Source organism: Protomyctophum parallelum (assembly GCF_964188405.1).
Source record: "Protomyctophum parallelum genome assembly, chromosome: 4".
In the NCBI taxonomy this organism is placed as follows: Eukaryota; Metazoa; Chordata; class Actinopteri; order Myctophiformes; family Myctophidae; genus Protomyctophum; species Protomyctophum parallelum.
Genome location: NC_139700.1, coordinates 35,876,408 through 35,900,535, shown reverse-complemented (window position 1 = coordinate 35,900,535; position 24,128 = coordinate 35,876,408). Strand labels below are relative to the sequence as shown.

Sequence of the window (24,128 nt, the reverse complement as noted above, 5' to 3'; positions counted from 1 at the left end):
AAGTTCCTATAGAGCTTTCTGTCTGGGTACGACTGCTGCTCTAAGTTCCTATAGAGCTCTCTGTCTGGGTACGACTGCTGCTCTAAGTTCCTATAGAGCTCTCTGTCTGGGTACGACTGCTGCTCTAAGTTCCTATAGAGCTCTCTGTCTGGGTACGACTGCTGCTCTAAGTTCCTATAGAGCTCTCTGTCTGGGTATGACTGCTGCTCTGAGCTCTCTGCTATTCTAAATCCTTTAGATTGACCTTATACCGACCTTGAAACGTACCTTAGTTACGTCACCAAGAATGGTGGTCACTTATTGGCTGTTGGATGATACATACATACATACATACATACAGAACAAGTCCTAATAAGTCCAAAGCCTATATAAAGACTGTCGTATCTGGTGTTGTATACGGTCATGCCATATTAGTCCATCAGTAGATGGCGCTGTTTCAGTCCAAGTTCAAGGGCAGAGGAGCGGAGCGTGATTCACTGTGATTGTTTTTCACTTGAATGGGACAGACGGGAGAAGTGATCATCAGCAACCCTCCTCGGGTTTGCACTGAGAACCGCCTGCGCTGGGATCTGGGCCCTGAACACATCCGGGGGAAGTGTGCCAAGGTCATTGCCAAGCGCAGGAAGGCATACGACACCGTGGGCTCCCTGGACAGTGTCACCTTCGACAACACCCTGAAGGCCCTGGCCCATGCGGATGCCGAGTACACGCTCCAGTACAACATTATAGCCTTTCTCCAGCATGTGTCTCCCAGTAAGGAGGTGAGGACCGCCTGCGCAGAGGCAGATGAGAAGATGATAGACGGTGACGTGGACTTGGACACGATGCAAAGTACAGAGAATATCTACCAGAGGATTGTAGCTCTGGGGATGAAGTTGGATAAAGACAGTCTCACTGCAGAGGATAAGAGATATGTGGAGAGATGGGTTGGAAAAAGATTTGAGCGTACAATTCCAGAAGTTAATCGTCTGGGCGCCTCTAATATACAACAGATGTCTGACAATCTCATATTGGATACCAAGAAGGTATATGATGATGTGGGTTCCCTGGACCTGGACAGTACCACCGTCAATAACATCTCACATAAACTGGCCAACATTAAGGTGGAATACATTAACCAGATGAACATGGTGAGCTACCTCTGGCGAGTGTCTCCCTGGAAGATGGTGAGAAAAGCCAGCTCTGATGCCTATAAGAAGCTGTCCAAGTTGTATGAGGACATGACGCTCATGAGAGACAACGTGAACCTAAGGATTGAGAATTCACGTTGTGAAGAGAACTCAACCATGTTGAAAGAGTTGGCGAAGCTACGTGCACTGCAGAGCGCTTTGCAGGGCTTCAAATCCCATGCCGACTCTGTCCTGAAGATGAAAGTTGCAAAACCTGCAAAGGATGTCTCTACCTTCCTGGAGGAGCTGGCCCATAAACTGCAGCCGCTGAGAGACCAGGAGAGTGCCAACCTCTATAAGCTAAAGAAGGACTGTCAGAAGAGAGGTCTGCAATTCAACAGAAAGCTGTATGCACACGACCTGCCAGACCTCATGGACCAGGTGGTGAAGACCCAGTATGGAGTGGATCACAACCAGTTGAAGGAGTATTTTCCAGCGGAGGTCGTGATACGAGGTGTGCTGGACATCTGCCAGGACCTGCTGGGTCTGTCATTCAGCCTAGTGCACGGCGCCCCAGTGTGGCACCCCAATGTCACGTTGTACTGCGCCACAGACCACTCCTCTGGACAGGCAGTGGGACAGTTCTACCTTGACCTCTTCGCCAGAGAGGCAAAGAACGGACAGGCAGCTTGCTACTTCCTGCAGCCTGGCTGTCTGCTGCCTGATGGAAGCAGACAGATGCCCATCGTCGCCATAGTGACCAACTTTAGCAAACCCACAGCCGACTGCCCTTCCCTGCTGACGCATAAAGAGGTGATAACTTGCCTCCATGAGCTTGGTCACGCCATGCACATCATCTGTGCTCAGGTTGACTACGCTGTGTTCAATTCAATCCGCGTGGACAGGTACTTTGTGGAGGCTCCGTCCCAGCTGCTGGAGAACTGGGCTTGGGAGAAGGAGCCACTACAGAGAATGTCCAAACACTACAAGACGGGAGCTCCGATTCCTGACGACCTGCTGGACAAACTGATCAGGTCTCGCCTCGCCAACACCGTCATGACAACGCTGTGGCAGATAGTCCATACTGAATTGGACCTGGCTCTTCACAAGACTACATCGGATCCGGCTAAGAAATATGCCGAGCTTTGCAAGAGCATTCTGGGAGTCTCCGCCTCTCCAAACACACCAGCTCCAATTTGTGTTGGAGATGGCACAATATATCGCTACCTGTGGAGCGAGGTGTTGTCCATGGACATGTTCTACAGCCGTTTCAAGCGGGAAGGCATCATGAACCCTGAGGTGGGTTTGGACTACAGGAACTGCATCCTGAAGCCTGGTGCTTCTAAGGATGCCGAGGTGATGCTGAAGAACTTCTTGGGTCGTGAACCGAATCAGGAAGCGTTCCTCCTGAGCAAAGGACTAATTCCCCGTTCAGACCAGAAGAAGCTGCAGAAAAACGCACGCAGAAATAATTTTGAAGCAGCTCAGTAAGTGGGTGAGTGCCCTTGGGGCGAGACAAAAATAGTCAGTTTGAACATGCCCAGGTATATTGCAGTGACTACTATAGTGACTAGACAGTCCCATCTTCCACCAGGACACAGTCGTTTGGCTTCCAATTGCCAATGCTTTTGAAAAAAGTAAGTATGAAAGAAATGTTTTTCAGACCTCCAGTTCTAGGAAAAACAGAATGGGGGGACTTTTTTATACAGCTCTATGTTATATTAATGACATAGTAAAATCTTAAAAATTAGTGGAATGCCCCTTTAAGTACATTTTGAATAGCGTACTTGTAACAGACTATATCTACAATAGGGTATTGATGCTTTTACAGTAGTAAAACATGTGAGTACTAAGTTCTTTCCCCCACTGCATGGGGATATATAATTTGCTGCATCTCTCTCAAGTATATAGGCTACATTGTAAAGCTTGGTGCTGCACAGAGTCATGCCGTTGCTATGTCTCACTGATGACAGCGGTGGCCGGAGGCATTGTCTTGTTCGTGTTTCATATACATTCAAACATACATCCCATTCTCATGAACACCAGATCTCAGGGGAACACCTTGAGGGAATTTCTTCTAATTTGGAACAAACAAACGGCCGCTTGGACTCATGGGTGAAATGATTACTGTACTTCTGCTTCCATCCTTGGCAAATAAGCCTTATATGCCTTCATACATTATAATTACTTGCGCAAGCAGAGCGTGCAAGTACTAGTTTCGCCCGGGACTCGTATGTACCGTCCCAGCCGTTCCATGTGTATGCACCGTCCCGCCAATTTTGATGTGTATGCACCGTCCCAGCAAATGACGTAATTACTAATTGTGCCTGATACGGCAGTGGTGCCAGATTACATGCATGTATACATAGAAGCATTACCTTTAATCCTCCCAACACTAAAACATATCGTCATTACATCACCATCGAAAACCAATTGCACTCTGGCATTGGGTCCTTTAATCCACGTCCACGTAATCATTGAGAGCTAGTTATACATATACTATGTATATGTATAAAACCAATGGTTTTCGATGGTGGTGACGTATGACGATATGTTTTAGTGTCTGGAGGATTAAAGGTAATACTACTGTATGTATACATGCATGTAATCTGGCACCACTGCCGTATCGGGCACAATTAGTCATTACGTCATTTGCTGGGACGGTGCATACGCATCAAAATTGGCAGGACGGTGCATACGCATGGAACAGCTGGGATGGTGCATACGGTGCAAAGTAACCACAGTATACCGCTAATCAATTTACAAATTACATATACATATAGATAGAGGCATTTCCTTTAATCCACCAGGCACTGATTGACATCATCGAAAGCCGTCACTTATGTTTCTGAAGTGTATAAAAACAATTACCATTGTTTCAACATTATGAGAAAGTAGTTTAAAAAAATAAGTTTCTTTCAAGTAAGTCATAAAGCTTTATTCTAGACAGAGAAGGTATCCCAGGAATCTAAAGATCATCGGTATATTCCTAGGCAGACGAAGGTTGCGCCAGGGTGAAATAAATTGTCTTACCCAGGAGAGACAAAAGGAATCTAAAGATCTTAAGATCATCAGAATATCAATATCATCAGGTTATTCCCGATATTCAACATTTCAAACGTTCCTTCACAGAGAAACTGAGATTTGACAGTTTGTAGCGGTCGAAAGTACTTGCTCAACAAGCAAGTTTGCACTCAACAGAGTGCAGTTCTAGTTATAACTACATTTATAACACCTTGAATATCCTTTTAACAGTTTCCGTGCTTTGAATGGATTACTCCAGGTTAATGTCGCTGCCATATCGGACATACGCGAGTTTTGTTTTATGTGTTTAATCCGCCGTAATGTAAACAAAAAAAATAAAATTCTTCTTCGCCGCGGAGAAAGAGAGTAGGCGCATCTGTTGTGATAAAAAAAACCGGAAATCGTCACATGCTGTGGGCTGCTAGGGCTTCTGGGAAATTGAGGCCAATGTAAACGAATGGGGTGCAACGCCTCATTGAGACCAGTCTTGTGTGCGTCTTCCGGGTGCACCAAGATGGTGGATGCTACACTCGGATCATAACAAACCAGGGGAGCTTTTTTTGCTGGATTTTCGCGGATTAAAAGCCCAAATAATTCAGCGTATGCTCTAAAGGTAATACAACAATCTCGGCAGTGAAGGGGGGTTGATTAAAAGTCCGGTAAATCGTTTTCCGCAGTCAAACTGTTAAAATGGTATACATTACATTCTAAAGCTCGCTGCTGCTTTGCTGTGAATCATTTGTAATTTAGTTAGCCGAAGAGCTGCCATTTGTCTTTACTGTCATTTCAACAACAGCCTGTTTGCTAAAACCTTACTTAACCCCATGCATTTCTGCTCTCTCTGCTGCTGATGACATCATGCTTCAGGGAGTAATTACATCATGGGTGTCTCACACTGGAGGAAGTGCTTGACCCACACTCACTAACTGATCTACATCAGTAATCTGTGTGTGTGTGTGTGTGTGTGTGTGTGTGTGTGTGTGTGTGTGTGTGTGTGTGTGTGTGTGTGCGCGTCGAGGGTCTGTTTTCAAGTTGGCATTGTAAAGGTCAGTAGTTCGGTTCCCATACTTTATAACTCGAGTCTGCCCGGGACCCAAACTGCTGAGAATAATAACCGACCTGCTAGCTTGTCAATGTTCTTCTTCTGGGAACGAGAGGATGATCCCAGTAGATCTCCCTGTCCCGTTAAACATCACGCTTTGAACTGGCTGCACTTTAAAGGCAGACACTGGACTGGAGTTTATAAAAAAACAAATGAACCACAGCTTGTCTTTCCTGGACCTGGGTTAGTACCGGTCCACCAAACTGTAATTAGGGTGCCAACCATAAACAGGAGGTACTGGTGGTGGCAGTGGCTCAGGGACACGCTGCCATGGATGACTGCCTTCACCAAGACAATCTGGAGTTTCCCCTCTCGGTGTGTGTGTGATGTAGGGCCAAACGGCCACCCTCGGAGAGAGAGGGAGACAGAGAGGGCTGGGTACAGTTGGGGAGTAAGAGGGCGATGGGTAGAATGAGATGAAGAAACTAAAGAAAGAAGCAACAAAAGACACACATGGGACAGGCTTTGTGAGACAACAGACAGGGCATAGTAGAGGCACACACACACACACACACACACACACACACACACACACACACACACACACACACACACACACACACACACACACACACACACACACACACACAGGTTAATGGTCTGCCTCTTCTCCGATGTACTGTAGCTGTGTAAATCTCATTCTGCATGCAATTACTTTTCAGTTTTATGTGACACAGTGACAGTCTTGTTAACTGTAACTGTTGTTCAGTTGTCACTGATTGTTTTAGGGACTTTCCGCTCCTGACTCCAAGTCCATTGCTACTGGGGAACACAAATGATAAGCGCTCACGTGACAACGGCACAACATGGCATGGCACGGTGTGTGACGTCACGTGGCCTTGTGACAGCCTCAAAGAGTCCCTAATTTGAGAATGATAGAAGAACAAAGACATCGAAGAAGAGAATATTTCATGCGTTCTGTGAAAGAGGAAGTTGTATGGTTCAGGTCAGGATCAGGGAATATAGACAACATTAGGTGACAGCCTTCAAAGAGTGAAAAAGGGTGGAGAAAAGATTACCTGAAAAGGGAAAATAATGAGTAAAGGGGTTGGACAAACGAATGGGTCTGTTAGGAAGTGAGTTGAGCAGAGTCTCTCCTGTCCTGTTAACCAGCAGGGTTAAATATAGTGTCTGACGGTGTCTGTGAGTGATGCACACCCTGCCTCTATTGGCTCAGTGTGAGGGCTTAATGGGAACAACAATGACATCATGAGTTCCAGAACAGTGGGGTATAGCTGCTGGCAGACAACATTGAATTCTCTAGTTGGATATTGGGTAGAAACCACTTATCTCCATATTTTAACTTTTTTTTAGTTTCCTTTTTTTTGAGTGGTGCAACCACTCCTACATCCAGCAACGTCCGTGTACCTAGGTAGGTAGGTAGGTGTATGTATGTTACTTATTTATACCAGTAGGGGGCACCAGAGTACAGAGAAGAAATTGGAACGATACAGAGAAGAAATTGGAACGATACAGAGAAGAAATTGGACGATACAAATTGGAATGATACAGAGAACCAACACTCGGTTCACACTGGTGTGATTTTTTATATGAATTTGTGCCCAATTGTGTCACACAAAAGTAGCAAAAATGTTACGTTTTAAGCTTGTAGATCTGCTAATTTTGCTATTATTGAAATCCTGAAAAGTAACAGTTTTGCACATAATGAGGATTCCACCCGACCATGTACAGTATTTAACCATCCATGCAAATATTCTTGGTTTCCTTGCAATTTAAACACTGAAAGCAAAAATCAGATTTGTGTAAACGGATACAAACATGGAGACACATTGTTGACTTTGACTTATAAGGTCCAACCTTTGAGGTATTTGACTCATTCCCTTTCTTTGGCTGCTCTTTATGAACTAACTCTTACAATTTATATAAAATTGTGGATTTTTATAACACCAACACTGGAGGCAATCATGCAAGGCGCAAACCTGCACATTGGATCAGTTTAGTGTCATGCTCAACTGCTCACACTTCCACATTAAGCCATGAGTCTGGGATTTGGATCCATTCTCTAATATCGCCTATAGTAACTTTGGAGAGATTTGATATAATGCATTTCATTGTCAGTATTCAGTAATCGTCATAACGGAGGTCAGGGCATCGTGGTTCTTTACTTTCATGGTGTATTACTTCCGCTGCTGTCTGTGAGCTCAGTTTGTTTGCATGAAAACGTTTGGACACAGCTGCTAAATCTCTGATTCTGATAAAATGCAGGTCTTCCTTCTGTCAAGCATTGAAGAGCTTCAGAGAAAGAGATAAATCCTTTTTATATTCACTGAAAGTTCACGTGCAGATTTCAGTCCGCCTGCCACTCAGAGAAAACTACAGCCTTTTCCTGAACTTTTTGTGAAATGACATTTTGTTCACTCCTCTCCATCTGAGAATGTGGAGTTTGGGCGAGGAGGTGTCCAAGTTTCCAGCTCCTCGTTTTAAAGGTCACTGAGAGAACTCTTGGGTGTTTTTATTGCCTTGAGAACAGCGCTTAGCCTGAAGATGCGCTCCAGTCTCCACAGGCAACCATTATGTCATCCTCCTCTCCTTCTATTTTCTCTCTATTTTCTCTTATCTCATCCTTTTTCCTCTCTTCTGATCACCATTCTTGTCTCAGCTCCTCTCCTCATACAGACACAACCAGTTTGTGTACATAACCAATCTGGTCTGAGAGGAGGAAATTAATGTAGATGCAACCATAGACATTTAGGTTACATCAAATTCTCATGCCTGGCTCTCCTTTGGCCTGTGTTTAAATGGTCTCCATGCACAACCAAACCTCCAGGCCAGCAGTCAAGAGCATGGGATGCACTGGTTATGGTTGTTTTAATGCCGAAATCTGAGTATTTACTATACACAGATGCCCATATACTGTACATAAGGACATTTATGTATTAACTTTCTTTATTAACACAGACTAGAGCGCGTGTGAGCGAGTGTCTCTATTTTGGGCATGTCTCTATCTTTCTCTGTTTTGGCCATGTCATCATCATACTGTAGGTGAAAATGTTCAAAGAAAATGTTCAATGATCTACAATGTTATGCTCACGTACTTGATTATTATTATTATCTTGGTTTTTGAGCAGGGTTAATAATACAACTTTTAGATGGCACATGGGGGAAATAAAGAAGAAAATACAACGGATTCTCCACCTCCTCACAGCCCTCCATCCTGCCCTGCAGGTTTCCAGCGGCGTTGCTGCTGCTTGGGGACTGAAGGAGCGCAAAAGTATTAGATTTAATTTTGTGTTGAGCGCTGCGTATTTCCTTCCCATCCAAATCCCTTGCGGTATCGCCAGGTCCGACATCAAAAGCCTCCAGCTCCTTCTCTCAACTCGGCGTTGTTCCAAAACTGGGCTGATTTTCATTCGTGGACTAAACATTGAGATTTTATGTCGTATTGTAATTTGTCCTATTTCCATTTATTGTCCAGAACTATATATACTTTGTTGACCAGGAGGGTACCCCAGGGGTCTATACTTGGGCTCCCTCCTTTTCCCCCTCTACACCTAATCCCTCCACCGAAATAGCTGATGTACAAAGCTCAGTGTAATTTTGTAGATCTGCTATTTTCACAGAATGTTCACACCACCAGATTAGGGACACTGGTTAATATGGTTAACTGAAACCACATTTATGAATAACACAAATAATCAATAGAGAGATGATTTTTGTGAATTAGCCTAGTTCCATTGTTGTTGATATAGACATTTGTTTTGTTACCACTGCGTAAAAAAAAAGGTTCTCACTCCGTTACGAGATCATGGAGTTTTGCCTCAGAAATGAAAACAGTGAGTGGTGGTATAAAAGCCTTGTTGTTAAAATCTTCATTATGGCTGATTAAAATGCATGTGTCATGTTGGCCAACATTTAACTCAGCCCACACATCCTGGCAGCCTGGTTAACCTCCTGTGGTTGGTTCAGTCAGTCAGCCAGCCTTTCAGTTAGTTGTGAATGATGGCTTGCCCCGGCTGACAGGACAAACTTCACTGTTTTTTTTTGTTGAACTTGGCAATCAGAGCTATGGGGGAACTTGGGGAAGCTATCTCCTGTCCTAACCCACGGAAGTCTGGGAAAAATGGTTGTATATTTGTCACTTCAGCTGTTTGTGCAATGTCTGCCGTTCGTTTCTCAAAAGGTTTAAGGTTGATGATACTGTACATATTGTGACGTATATGTTGTTGGACATTTTTTTAAAGTAGGCCTCTAGTAATAAGATAAGTGCTGGGCCGATATGGGCATAATCAAATAACACATTTATTTTTACCAGCTTCTGAAAGCGGCTGGTTTAATAGAGAACAGCCATGAAAAGGTTGACATGTTAGTTTTACCAAATGCCTCCATATCAATGTTGTGAAAAATGTAAACGGGACTGCCGCATATCCAAAACCTTCCACGATTCTGCCAATATTCATATTCTAAGAAGAATATGCCCATGTTTCCTGTCCTGGTTCATTTCCTCATACATTTTCATTCTTAATTTGATTGGCCCAGCAGCAGATTTGAACGGGAAGTGTCACTTGTGTTTCCTGTTCAAATCTGCTGCCGATCCAATCATGCCGTATAGAACACAGAAATGGAACAGGACATGGGTGTATATATATGTCTATATGTATTTTTCTGGGTGTCCCCTGGAACAAAATATTTAGAGATGGGGATTCACAGCCAAATTAGGGGTCCTTGACTTGAAAAGGCGAGCTCTGGCGCTTTGGAATGGGGGGTAAGATCTTAAGTTTCGGGCCTGTTGAGAAGAACTCGGCTGCCGGGCGTGGCTGCACTAATAACTTTGGGGCAGGCACGTCTAGAGTTTAAATATAGGTATCAGTCAAAATGGAGACATAGAAGAGGAAGGATGGATGAGGATCAACATATGGAATGTCAGAACAGGTCAGCTCCATATATGGAGATCTACGGGTTTGAGGTGAGATTTAGAGTTGTTGGCCAATATATATAATATTGATGACATCAGGGATTTCCATATGGCTTAATATTGATGATGACATTGATCTCCATCCCTGATGATGTCACGTGATGTCACAGGCTCCATCCCTGATGATGTCACGTGATGTCACATGCTCTCTCACCCCGACCAACACACTGACGGGAAATGCACGATTCCATAGTTAACTGCACACAAGCAGGCCATACGTGGCCTACTTGTGCGCAAGCAGAGAATGCAACTAAGTACTGCTACTAACTAATGTCTTACAACTGCTGTTCTAAATCCTTTAGACCCGTTATTGACGGGGCATGTGCAGATATTAACCATCCACCAACAGCTCTGTGCCAGTTGATCCACAGGAAGGAAATGGTCATGGGTACAATCAGGAACAGATGACATCAACCACACTTAATCTGGCCTTTTCCCCCCTTTTTCTCACACAATGCTCTCAAATTAAGGGTCAGTTTGGCTAGTTTGGGCGTTTCATGCACATACTATTCAAACACACACAGTCACACACACACACACACACACACACACACACACACACACACACACACACACACACACTTCCTGGCCTGTCAGACCGCAGATTTAATAAATATTAGTGTTGGACTCTGTGTTGAGGACCTGAGTCATGTTCAACAACCTGAAACTAAAAACACACTCTCTTCTACATCCATTAGACTGTGTTCTGCTAACAAGTCTTTACATAGCTCTGTGTATGTTGGCTGCAAAGAGGGTTGAGACCAAGGTGCTGTGGCATGCCTGGCATTGCCTGCAGTGATTTAATTTACATTCTTGCGCTATTATCCCAGTGTTTATTATCAGTTCACTTCAATCGTGTGCAGGGATTTATCAAAGAATTTGATCATGGAATTGAATCCAATCTATTAGGGAATGAAGTGAAGGCAGAGCGTGTGAGGGAATGCTGCTCATAGCTGATGATGACTCACAGGATTTGATCAGAATAAAATTTGGGGGCAGCTTATAGTGCTGTTGCAATTAGTCCCGTAAACCCAAAGCCAACTAAGGGGTTTGGGAACCCAAGGCATGTTGGAAACTATGGTTGAACTTGGAAGCCCAATGCCTGTGTCCTGTAGGCTGTGTCCCTGTTGACACTTCTGTAGCCGCCAGCATCTTTCAAAATATAGGCGCTAGAGTGCCAGCAGATATGGCAGATTTTACCATAACCGGGAGGCATAATCTTCCTCGCGCCGGTCACGCTAAAGTCTCTCTAGAAGCGTTAATACTCCAAACGAGAGGCATGCTGAAGTCAGAAATGAAGACTGAACATTGCCCATCTGGTCAAAACCATGGAGAGTTCTCTAGATTAGGAGATACGAGCCATTCTTCATCAAGATCATAATCATACTATAATTCTAACAATGTCTGTCTGTCTGTCAGAAAAAACACTTATCTCCTCATTGCCTGGACCAATCACTCCCACTTTTCACAGAGGCATTGACCATATGGAGGTCTTAACGGAGCCCTTTTTTCGATTTGACACATTAATTATTAATAATGAATTTATTAGTGAATTAAAAACGCACCGGGCACAGCCGCGTCCCGCGTCTACCAGGGGGGGGGGGGGGGGGGGGGGGGGGGGGGGGCAAATGTCTCTCAACGGGTAAGGGCTAGTGCATTATAATTGTGTTTATAATGCTGCATTACAGACATGGGCGTCATAGAACTTGATGCATTGAATTAAAATTCTAAAATCCACTTGAGACAGACAGTACACTGAGAGGGAGACAATGTAGGAGAGACAGACAGGACGCTGAGAGGTGGACAGTGTAGGAGAGACGGACAATGGGACATCTTCTTACAGGACGAGTGTAGGAGAGACTGGTTGGAATGAACAGACAGTTGGGAATGTGAGAGAGGGAGAGAGTATGGTAGTGTAAGCTCTGGTGGCTTCTGCTCCTTGACCAGTTAAACGTGCATGGGGGTGTGGTTCAGGTGCCTCTTAAAGATGGAGTGCCGTGATTTTTTTCCCCACCCTAAAACATGATCATCAGGTCTTATTGTTAAGGAGGTATATTTTTTTCAAAAAAGTGTACATATTTGTTAAAATGTTGTTTTTATGTGGGCACGCCCACCAGTTCATTAAAGGCCTATTGATAGTCTGGATCTTTGGTGGTGAGGTGACCACCGCTCCGGTCTCCAGAGCTGAAATAACGTTGAGCGGTGGTGAGTAAAAACAGAGAAGGGCTGGAGCGGGGGCAGTGGTTTGCTCTTCACCGCGGCTCGTGACGTCATGTTGTAGTTCGGTGGTCACCCCACCACCGAAAATCCAGACTATGTATGTAAGTATGCCTGGTTTGCCTGGTTTGCCTGGTGGTGGTGGGTGGGTGGTGATGGATGGTGATCCACCTGAACTGAAGCCGCACCCACAGATGTAGTTGTATGATAAAGGGGGAGGGGTTAGGTGAGGGTCTGATAGTGTGATGTTACTGTTTATTTCATTGGCCCGTTTGACTGTCAAGGGTTCAGCCTCCAGGAAGAAACCATAAATACAAAGTTAATACACCATTGCACATAAAAACGACTCCAGGGTGTCTAATGAAGTACTGTCACGGTGTCACCTCATAGACACATGAAAAACTGGAAAAATACAAAATTGTGGCACTCCCTCTCTAAAGATTTAGCTGAGAACCAGGGCTTGACACTCATTCAGTGCGGGTGGAGACTAGAGAGTTGTTATGGCTGTTATCTTTATCTTCTCAAGACTTGCAGGATGTGAATGTTTGAATGTTTTGTTAAACATGGTCTTCAGCATTGATAAAAGTAGGAACTGAAGGGATGGTGTTTTACTCTGCCTTTATTTAGGACAGTTTTTGTGTGTGTACGCAAGCACGCATGCACGCACGCACGTGTGCGCACGCACGCACACACACACACACACACACACACACACACACACACACACCTCTAACCCTAGAAGGAATTGCCTTGATGTTAATTTTGAGTGTTTGTGCAGGGATGTGTAAATACTTTTCAGGAATAGTTCACCCAAAACATTACTTATTTCTATCAATTACACACTATGAAGCCTTGACTGCATTGAGTTTTGTTTAGTTTAGTTTGCATTCCTGAGCCAATAATTGGATGACCAGGTCATCACTCAGTAGCAGACTCTTTGAGTGGGCTCTTTCACTCTGCTGGTCATCAAATTATTGGCTTAGTCTGTGACAAAAGCCAAACAAAATCTCCATAAATTCAAGGATTCATGGAGTGTGTAATAATTGATAGACAATAAGTACTTTTTGGGGTGAACTACTCCTGTAGAATTCCCACCATGGTGTAACCTCGCTTCGGTGTCACCAGACTATCCACCTCGGCGGTCTGGTAAGACGGGCAGTTTCGGTAGGCCAATCAGAGGCAGGCAGGGCATGTCTATAGATGGACGTAGTTTAGAATCATGCAGACTTTCCAGTGTCGCCTGCAGTCGATTAGTTATATGCTGCTGATGACATCACACTTTCTGTAACCCTCGTTAAACTCGAGCGCGGCATTATTTTGAGTAATGTGCCGAATGAATCAGCTGTGGCCTTTTTTTAGGCGGTGATGAAAATGAAGCAGTTAAGAGTAGTTGAGAAGCATCTCATTGCGGCTGTGTTTAGTGTGAGGTGGGAAGTCTCTCTGGTCTATAAAACCACACACAAAACAAACACAGCAGAGGGGAGTGAGGAGTACAGGCAGTACAGTAACAGTAGTACTAGTAGCAGTAGTACTAGTAGCAGTCATTACTTTTTACTAGCAGTGGTAGGCCAAGAGATCGATGACACAAATGAAATGTCCGGGAAGGGAAAGTGTGATTTTCTTTTAGGTTGTTGTTTCATTCCGTCTCAATTAAATATTGTAGGCTAAAGGCTATTCATGAAGAACAATGCTACCTTTTTACTAGAGTTGTACCGATACTGGTAACGGTTACTCGGGCCGATACCACCCTCAAGTACTCGTACAACTCGGTACTTTGACCCGAGTACCAAAACATCCAATTGACAGTAGGCTGAACGAATGCAACGGGAGCAAGTCTGAAAACTGCAGCAAATCGCCAAAAACAAGCGATCTACAAGCATAAATGACAACAGACAAGTGTAGATCGGAGATCCATCTGCATTTTACCTCATACTATTTTTGAGTGGTGCAGCCACTCCATTGTCCAGCAATGTGTGTCCCCTGGGTCTGTCCGAGCACGGAAATTGCGTCACGGTAACTGTCATTTCTCAACCATTACGGACGCGGGGCAGCTTGCCGGAACCAGCCCGGCTCCCTGGCCGCATTACTGGGGGTCTGGATGTTCCAGGGACCCCCTGGGGACCCCCACACGGAGTTGCACCACTCAGTTCAGTGAGTTCACACAGGGGTTTGATTTATTCACAGTGACTGAGTAGTGAGTACTAAACACTTTTGTTCTCACCAAATTAGTTTGGTTTGGGAAGCCCTGCCCAAGACGACAAAGGTTTGGTGTTGTTTGCTGTAGGCTTAACACTGTTGTGTGTAGTAGGAGATGCAAGCATCATGTATGTTATGTTATGTTTTTAAGTGGTGCCTGCCTGGCTGGCTGCCTGGCTATGTCTGTTTAGAGTACCAGTAGGGGAAAAAGTGGCGCTGTTGTGCCAGAAACAGAGAGAGAGAGATAGTGTTCCACGGTTGCCTGATAATGAGAGAGAGAGAGAGAGAGAGGGGATGGGGGGGGGGGAGTTGCACAACTCAGTTCACCCCCCCCCCCCCCCCCGCCAGTATGAAATCATAACTATTATGAATTATACCACAGTCCTGTTTCAGTATGAAATCATCATTATTGTGAATTATACAACATTGAGTTCCAACCTTGCATTGTGACTGATCCCGAGGCCTTCTAATGGAAGTATCAAGCAATATCAGCACTAATTCTACATATAGTACTATGTCAAGTATAATTGTGTTATAATCGCAATAAGTCGTTGTGCTAAATCCTGAGAGATGTTGGCAGATATGACACTGGTATGCTGCAGTCGGCTAGTATATCTTGCCCTTTTTTAGTAATTTAAAACTGGCCTACATTGTATAAACCCAGTTTACTGCATGTGGATACAGAAAGCCAGAATAGAAAGCTGAGACTGAAGAATCCTACAAGTGCAGAGTTCTCAACCAATCACGACAAATCAGGAGGCGGGTTAAAGACATGTCCAGACATGACCAGCACAACATTTCAATCTGTCAAAACAATGACAATGTTTTGGGGTACCTGTCCCACTGCTGCAGTGATGTGTGACGTTCTGCCGAATGTTTATTAGGTACCTTGTTGAAAGCACGCTTGAGTCATTTAGTTTTATGTTGAATAACCGTAGGAGCACTCACACTCTGTGTGTCGTCCCCCGTCGTCCCCCCCCTCTTCTCTCTCAGGGTGTTTGATGGGAAATCTCACAGCTGTTGGTTTCCACAGTCTCAATCAGCATGGAATTATGGGAATGCCGGGGGGTTTGGGAGAGCGTAGGGGTGTGTTTGTGTGTGAGAGAGAGAGGGATTTACATCAGTGCTTCAGACTCTCACTCGGGGCATCGATCCACCAAGACTTTGCCTGTATTGACATGACTTTAGTTCAAGGACAGTCCTGTTGCCCAGCGGACTTCATTTCACGAGTCTCTCACTTTGTATGATTACATTTTAGTTTTTTTTATTATTGATTCACCTCTTCGGAGTCCCAATGGGCCAAAGCATGCATGGTTTGTCAGTCACTAGCCTCCTGTATCCACCAGGCCATCATCTGCCTTTGCAATGCATATTGCCCCAGGCTCGATCATGATTGGCGGAAGGCCCCTCTCTATCCTGATTGAATGATGGCAGGGAGGAACTCCTTATATGGTCAGCACACACTATAGTAGGGAGGATTATCACAAAAAAAAAAGAAGTGATATTTGAATTAAGTGAAATCACTGAATATAACTTTTAATTCAATCACATGAAGAACCCTATTGTCCCAATTATGTGCATGTCCTAATGGGACGAACATTCCTACTATTCTTACCAAATTCGGTGGCGCTGACGACCTGAGGGCACAGCACTGTGCCATGCGTCTGTTGTCCAGAACCGCAGAACAGACTGCATGCCATGCCTATATACGGTATATATACCGACTTCAAACTCGCTGTGCGTATTGGAGAGGACCTGAGGGCATCAGCGTGGATCTTCAAAAAAATATCGATGGGATCATGTGACCGCAAACATCCGAGTATACCGACAGTCGGGGTTTTCCAGTGTGAGATGGTCATTGCAGGGAAGTAAGTGAAGCGGATATACTAATCAATTTAACAAGGGCAATCAGTGTGAAGGGGAAGCTCAGCGATCAATAGACAACAGGATCTCTCAAAGCTTCCCTGAGTCAACACAGGGTAATCCTGGTGGGTCTGTGTCATATGCACAGAGTAGACAATACAAAATTACACCACACTCGCCAGGGGAAACAAAGATTAGATAACCCCGCCCCACCCCTTCTCTGAGGAAGATTGGGGTGAATGAGGATTTCCCCTTACAAATGTAAGTTTCTAATCAGAGTTTATGACGATGAGTCCACAGAACTGAACCAGTGGAAGAACAATAATTTGGCAGTTTCATATACAATACGTCGTTCTTGTGCTCTGCTGCTCTCTGACTATCTTACCCCATACATCATCATAAGTAACCACTCAAATCCCTTCTTGTATTATTATTATTATTATTTTATTTAATAAGGTAAAATTTTAATCTACAAGCTCACCACATGTTGCATCGCAATGCATTTGTATGACATTTTGAATGACGACGACATGGCATGCCCAACACCTGGATGTCAGGCTGAAAAGTGTGTAAACACCCTTTATTTCAGCATTATTCTAATGTTTGCAAATGGTCGAAGCCCTCATATGAATCTTCCACATTGCAACCACTTTAAATCTCAGGGGAGGTATGACCCTGGCCCTGACCTCTGTTCTCTGGCCCCCTGACCCATTTATTAGTGCCTATGGGGATAGACATGACCCTAACCTCGGCTAGTGCTCACTCAGCTCAGTGAACCCACTCCCCCGCCAAACCCCCGTCCCCCCTCGATTAGGTTAATAATAATAATAATAATATCTGGGACTTACTGTATATATAGCGCTTTTCATGACACTCACAGACTCTTTACATGTATCTGGGGCCAGGGGGGGGGAAACAAGAAAAAGGACAACTTTATTAGAAAAAACTATTACAAGAGTAAAACGAATAAAACAGTGCATATAACAAGTTTAAAAACACATCAGCTTGGAATTGCGATTCTGAACAGGTGGGTTTTCAGTGCAGATTTGAAGGTAGGAAGTGAGTGGGCATCTCCTCACTAGGTTGCACTCCTATCTACTTGCTCAGTGCTTTATCAAACTTTTTAATTTCAAGGACCCCAAACCTCTGGAAAATGGAATGTCGGTTTGGTTCCATTTGTTTCCTCTGAGTAGAACAGAGTTAGAGTTAGAGTCGTGTAAGTAAGGCTCTATTTGGAACCCCTTCAAGGAATGCTGAGTGTCCCTGGACCCCCACGTGGAGAACCGCTGCACTTTGTTGATTTGAAAATTAAATAAGGCTTATCTAGTTTAGTGCACCCTGCACCGTCTGAATGCATGTTGTGTCTAATTTAGTGTCCATTGTATGTCTTTTCTGCATGTTATGTCTAATGTATATGTGTCCATTGAATACATTTTTTGCATGTCTGGTTGGGTGTCTACTGTCTATTGTATACACGTGTCCTTTGATTGTATTCTGCATATTGTGTCTAATCATGTATGTGTCAGTTGAATGTATTTTCTGCTATGTCCTCTATTGCACCAATGGAACTGTACAATATGTCCACATTCTTCAGTCTGTGTAGATTTATTACGCTCTGCATTTATTATGCTCATAAATTCCTTCCTATTCTGGGCATGTTGTACTTAATACCAAATAGGCAAACATTCTGTGAAAATAGGCGAATATACAGTGTTGCGATGCAATGCCTTGTATGAGCTTGTAGATTGGCTATTTTTGACATTTGGTGTATATGTAACAAAGGAGGGGGCCAAATAGACCCCTGGTCAACAAAATATATGGTTTAAGTGGTTAAAATCCTTTTTCTGCACCAGTGCCATATTGAGACTCCAGTGTATTAAGTGTTGAATTGATTGTGACCACAGTACAAGTCTAAGTAAATTAATATAATGTCACTCCTACTTGTCATAGTTGTCAATGCAATGCATTCTGAATGTTGGAACAGTCCAGATTTCTTTGACCTTTGCTCCCTGAATCTGTTGGGAATATGCATTCTCAAACAGCTGCAGTTCAACATGACGATGCAGTATTGAATGCTGATCCTCAAAGAGAAGTTCAGTTTTTTTTTTACAGCGGGAAGTAACGGGACAAAGATAAAGCTATGATGACGGCAGGAAATAAAAATGAAATCTGAAATGAATGCCACAATTCCTGCAGTGAAACATCTGCCAGGCCATTGGTCTGTTTAAAATAGATCAAACACACAGATAGCCTTTTGAAATTCATCCTTTTCTTCACATGTGTAAATATTGTCCGGGACACCCCGGGGGAAGGAAATTTGATTTGAAACCCTGATGGAGTTGTTGGCATTCTGCTGTTCTGCGTAAATACAGTACATTGTTTGGTCTCAGCCTTACTCGCTCCTAACCAGGGAATGTGTTCTCCTCAACAGAAACATCTATGTGATACATCTACTTCTTTTATTTAAATATTTTGAGGTTTTTTTGCATTTTTGACAGTGAAGAGAGAGAGGAATGTGGAGAGAGTAGGGGGATGACATTCAGCAAATTGGCTAAATTGGTCCGGACTGGAACCGCTGCTTATTTGTGAGCATTAGCATTGCACCCTCAGGACTGAGGTTGCCCACATTCAATGGTTAAAGTGGTTACACAGACTCTTCCCTGGGTTTAATGCAGGGGTTCCCAACCTTTTATATTGTCACGGACCGGCTGACAGTTCATATGTTCACGGACCGGCAAGAGGAGGAGGAGGAGGAGGGGGGGGGAAGGGGGTCGCGCATCATCGTACCAAAACCTAACGTTCTCACGGAAGACAGTTGACTGGCCCTTAAATAGGCTACCCTTTATTGTTACATTGACCTAAATGGCGTTGTATCATTATCAACAATGATAGTTTGATTTGTCTTTTTGTCTTTTTCATGAATTGCTTTGGACATGTGGAAAACTTAGTTAAACATGCAGAGTGACACATTAGGCATTACGCGCAGACGAAATGAAAGCCTGGGTATCGAGGCTACTTTACCTGGGTAACATCACCTTTTCATTTTGACATGAAATAATAATCCTGTACCGTCACCGTGTAGCGTTTGGTTTCATTAGCGCGATTGTGACAAAATAACCTACTGTACAGCTTGCTGCTGCTGCTGCCCACAGAGCACACATGAACGGTAAAGATACCAAGGATTGGACAGTTATGCTACGCAACATGGAAGACGTAACACGGACTCAAAGCCGTTTATAAATCACAGTCAGTGACGTGTCCGCTGACGAATCCTTTGTATTTTCATGCGAACGGACGAGTCAACTTTTCACCGCCGTTTGATGTGTCGTCCCCGTCCCGTCGACAAAATGCTGGTCCCGTGTTGAAAGCATGCGATTTGCACTGAAGTCGGGAAGCTCCATATATGGTGTGTGTGTGTGGCATGATCCGGGCATACAGACACACCAACAGACAACTTGAAATTGAACTTAATTATAGTTGATTTAGATTGATGACACGTTGTTTAGTATTCTGGGAGACAAAACTGCCTTGATTCGTTATATTTACAAGCTGGAGTCTTCCTTTGTAGCTAGATTTAATGACCTGCTTCAAATGCAAATGCCTCTGGCGGCGTGTTCAGCACATATGGGTTGGGTCAAATGGCACACAAATCAATAAGCATATTTGGTACGTTACGTTTCCCTGAATATACAATGTATAACTTGGTGAGTAAATATGCTGACTGAACATAAAACATAGACACATCAAACAGTGATAAAATGATGACTAGTGGGTGAAGTGCCAGGAAGAAAAGTAACTGCACTGTTGTTCATTTGATAAGAGACCGACAGTAGGCTAAATCATGCATAATCCCTTTATCGTTTTTCTTGAATGTTTCTTTGCTTATGTTTACAATTTATTCAAGTTTCTTTCTAAGTTTGTCATTTCCATTCATCCGTTCTCTATAGATACTTTATAATAGATACGTCACGATTTTAGCATAAGAGCTTGTTTACAGGCTGCAGGGTTAGTGTCTAGTGCACTAGTACCAGCAACTCTGTCCCCTCAATGTGCAAGTTATTCAATAACTATAATATTACTGTACTATTATTATTATAATTCTAACCTACAGTAGTGGTTCTTCACAGCGTGAAGAGTCTCCAGTCTGTCTACCAGGGGTCGGACACACTAGAGTACTCATCTCCACAACATTCTAGTTAAATGTTCAGATTTTGCAATAATTGTATCCCCCTCTGCCTCCCTGAGACAGACACGCACACACACATGCACCGTGATGCGCGCGTGCACGCACACACAGATCTATGCACATTTTCAACCATCCATATCGCACACATGTGGTCTCTGACTGTCGGGTGGAATCCTCATATGTCCAAAACTGTTACTAAACTGTTACTTTTCAGGATTTCAAAAATAGCAAAAGTAGCAGATCTACAAGCTGAAAACCTGTCGCTTCGCACCACATTTCAAGGTTGTAGATCTGCTGCTTTTTATTTTGTGTGACACTGTACTATGATCAGGTAGAGTATTAATTTACTAAAGTCCACAAAACATCAGTGTATATGTAGATCAGAGGTTTCTGCCCGACAGCAACGATATGTAGTGATGTGACGGACCCTATCGGAGAGAACCCTGGGAACTGCTGGGGTAATGGGTTGTGGTTTAATGGTGGGTGGCTGGCCAGAACTCAGCCAAAGGGTTGGCAAGTTTAATTAAGCTGAGCCTGTTTCAGAGGCTGCCTCGAGACAAACGGGGGGACTTTTCGCTGCGGCGTTGGTTAATTAAGGGCTGTACCACCAGAGAGCTCACCACACACACAATATTATCACCATTAGTGAGCCACAGGACCGTGATTCTCTGATCTGTTATGGTCTGACAATTATAACTTTTCATTCACTGTACTCGGGATGGAATGTGTTTGGTATTTGGTACAGAATACAGATCCAAATCAGGACAGACCTGCAATCAGAGCTGAAATTCTATTCCCAAGCATCAACATGTAATGAAACACCTATTATTCAAACAACTTCTAATACTGAGTAATGCTGCATCTTTTTCCAATAAGTTTTATGCAACATACCGTTCATAAACCGTTCAAAATCTACTCCAAGGAGAGAGGTAACGACATAAGTATTATTGGCACAGTATTGTATGCCATTATTTATAAAGATAAGAATATTACACACTATAACTACATACTATAGCTACTGTCAGTAGCTATAGTCCAAACACTTTTGTTTTCATTTGAATAAAAAATACATAATACTCCTCCAACCATCATCCAACTGTTGTTTAGAGTTAGTTGGAAGTCACATCTGACTCACAGCTTCAGTCCGGCTAGGAACGAAACTTTAAAAACTTTCCTTAGAAGGCAAACAACGTTGGACTGTTTAGAAGAGGAAGAGAGGAAATATGCTCCCCTCGTTTCTGGAAAGTCCGCGGCTCGCATCATGAATACTTTGCAGATAAACTGTGAGGAGCTGTTGGTTTGCATACAGACTTGATCAACCGCAGGATCCCTCCCTGCCACAAGATTTCACAATAACACCTCCTCTTCCTTCCTCGCCAGCGATAGAAGTACTCACATTTTCTACTTAAGTAAAAGTATCAATACCCTCTTTTGGAAATAGTCTGTTACAACTACAAGGTCGGTATTAAAAATGTACTTGAGTAAAAATGCAAAAGTATTGGCATCAAAATGTACCAAAAGTAAAAGTGTTCATTATGCAGAAGATCCCATTTTCCAGGTTTTAAAATGTTTAAAAATCCTTTTGAAAATAACTGATCTACAGGCTCACAATGTGAGCTTTAGTCTGGAAGAGGCATTCCTTACCAAGGTGCTTAAGTACCAGCGTCTTAAGGATGCTATTATACAGCTTGGCTACAGATGTAAACTACTTGTGTTCATATTTGGAAGCCTCGGTAATGTCCATAAATCAGTCGTGAGGGGCCTGCAGATTGCAGGCATGCCCAAGCCGAGAGCTAAGGCATTGGCAAAGTTCTGTTCTGTGTCTGCAATAATTGGCAGTCGCCATATATGCTTTCTGTACCCTTGATCTGTATCCTGAAGCACTTGTTGTACAGTTTTCTGAAGTTTGCGCATCCACTATTGTTTGTGTTCAAGAAATTTCTCGTAAAATGTGAATACAAATAAAGATGTTAAATGTGGTTTTGTAATCGGAATCTACAAAGTAGCCAGTATTCAAATACTTATAGTGGAGTAAAAGTACAATATTTGCCTTTTGAGATGTAGTGGAGTAGAAATACTACCTCAAAATTGAACTCAAGTACAGTACTTGGATACTTTACATCACTGCTGGCCTCTGCTCCTCTACTCGGCCAGACACCAGAATGGAGCAAAACAAGACAAAATATAAAGAGGAACCCTGCTGTGCTTTATCGTCGATATACACAACAAACTACTGATAAAACCCAGAGTAGAAGGGGTGAGTGAGTGAGTGAGTGAGAGAGAGAGAGCAGAGACACATGGGAGGTTGGAGAGGAGATAGTGAGGTATGGGGGCCTAGTCAGGGAGGATCATGAGAAATATGGAAACCGTCTCAAAAATCTGTTTGCAGGAATGAAAAGAAAGGCATGTGGAGCGGTTGACCCTGAGGCAGCCTGGAGAGACACGACACAGGTGCCTGCGTCCGCTAAAGAAAGACATAAAACGTGTTGAATTGTGTGAATATTATGGGATGTTTGGGGCTAAATGTGACCAAGGTGTCGCCAACGGCAGGAATGTTGTGTTTTCCAACCGTTGATTGCAATGTCGCTGATCTAGGATCTGATTCCTTGCTCTCCTTATAAGTTTTATTTGTATTGTTGCCAGTCTAGGATCTGTTCCATGTAGCCTACTGTTAAAAATATAAAAATCACACCCGTGTGAAGTGAGTGGTGCAACTCCGTGTGGGGTTTCCCGGTTTCGGCGAGCCGCTCCGCGTCCGGAACGGTAGAGAAATGACAAAGTTACCGACGTGTGGGGGTCCCTCTACTGTACTGGCACACCCGAAAGCATCATATATACAATTAATACGCGCGCGTGTGTGTTTGTGTGTGTTAGGTTGCGCACAGGTGGTGAAAAACAACCATGCTGTTTTCGTGCTCATACCCAGCCACCCAACCAGCCACACACATAGCTCCATAAGGGAGTGGTTGCACCACTCAAAAACATTTACTGATGCACAAACTTGACACATCATCAGCGTTGTTTCCTGGAGTCACTGAGCGTTTCGGGTCTTGCAACAGAAGCCCTCCTGCCTCCTCCAGGCGACCGGCTGATCAGGCCCCGGCATGTGTTGCTGTTCTAGGATCATTGTACTTTTCCCTGCTTGATTGACTGTTATGTATTCAATCATAATCAAGGAAGTACTAATGTCTGAATGAACACACAGACTCCTAACCAGAGGAGTAGAATGTCCCTCTGAATTCCACCAAACTATGCCCTCACACACACAGTCACACACAGACACACACACACACACACACACACACACACACACACACACACACACACACACACACACACACACACACACACACACACACACACACACACACACACAGAGCGTGTCCACCAACTCCCTCCCTTAGCTGCTATAGATATCCCTGCTCTGTTTCAGTTTAACTATGGCAGGAATGTGGCCATAGCATGAGAAGAGGTCATCAGCCCCTTGCAGCCCGCTGT

General features: G+C 43.8%; 2 protein-coding genes across 6 annotated transcripts in view; both read left to right on the top strand.

Moving 5' to 3' along the window:
* The window catches only part of peak1 (pseudopodium-enriched atypical kinase 1), a 134,790-nt gene that overhangs the window by 22,554 nt on the left and 88,108 nt on the right, over positions 1–24,128 (top strand). The window lies entirely within an intron of this gene.
* Positions 498–2,600, top strand: LOC310857181 (thimet oligopeptidase-like; the record flags this gene model as incomplete). Its single annotated transcript, XM_083762792.1, has 1 exon — positions 498–2,600. The coding sequence occupies one exon, from the start codon at positions 498–500 to the stop codon at positions 2,598–2,600; it is 2,103 nt and encodes a 700-aa protein (XP_083618918.1).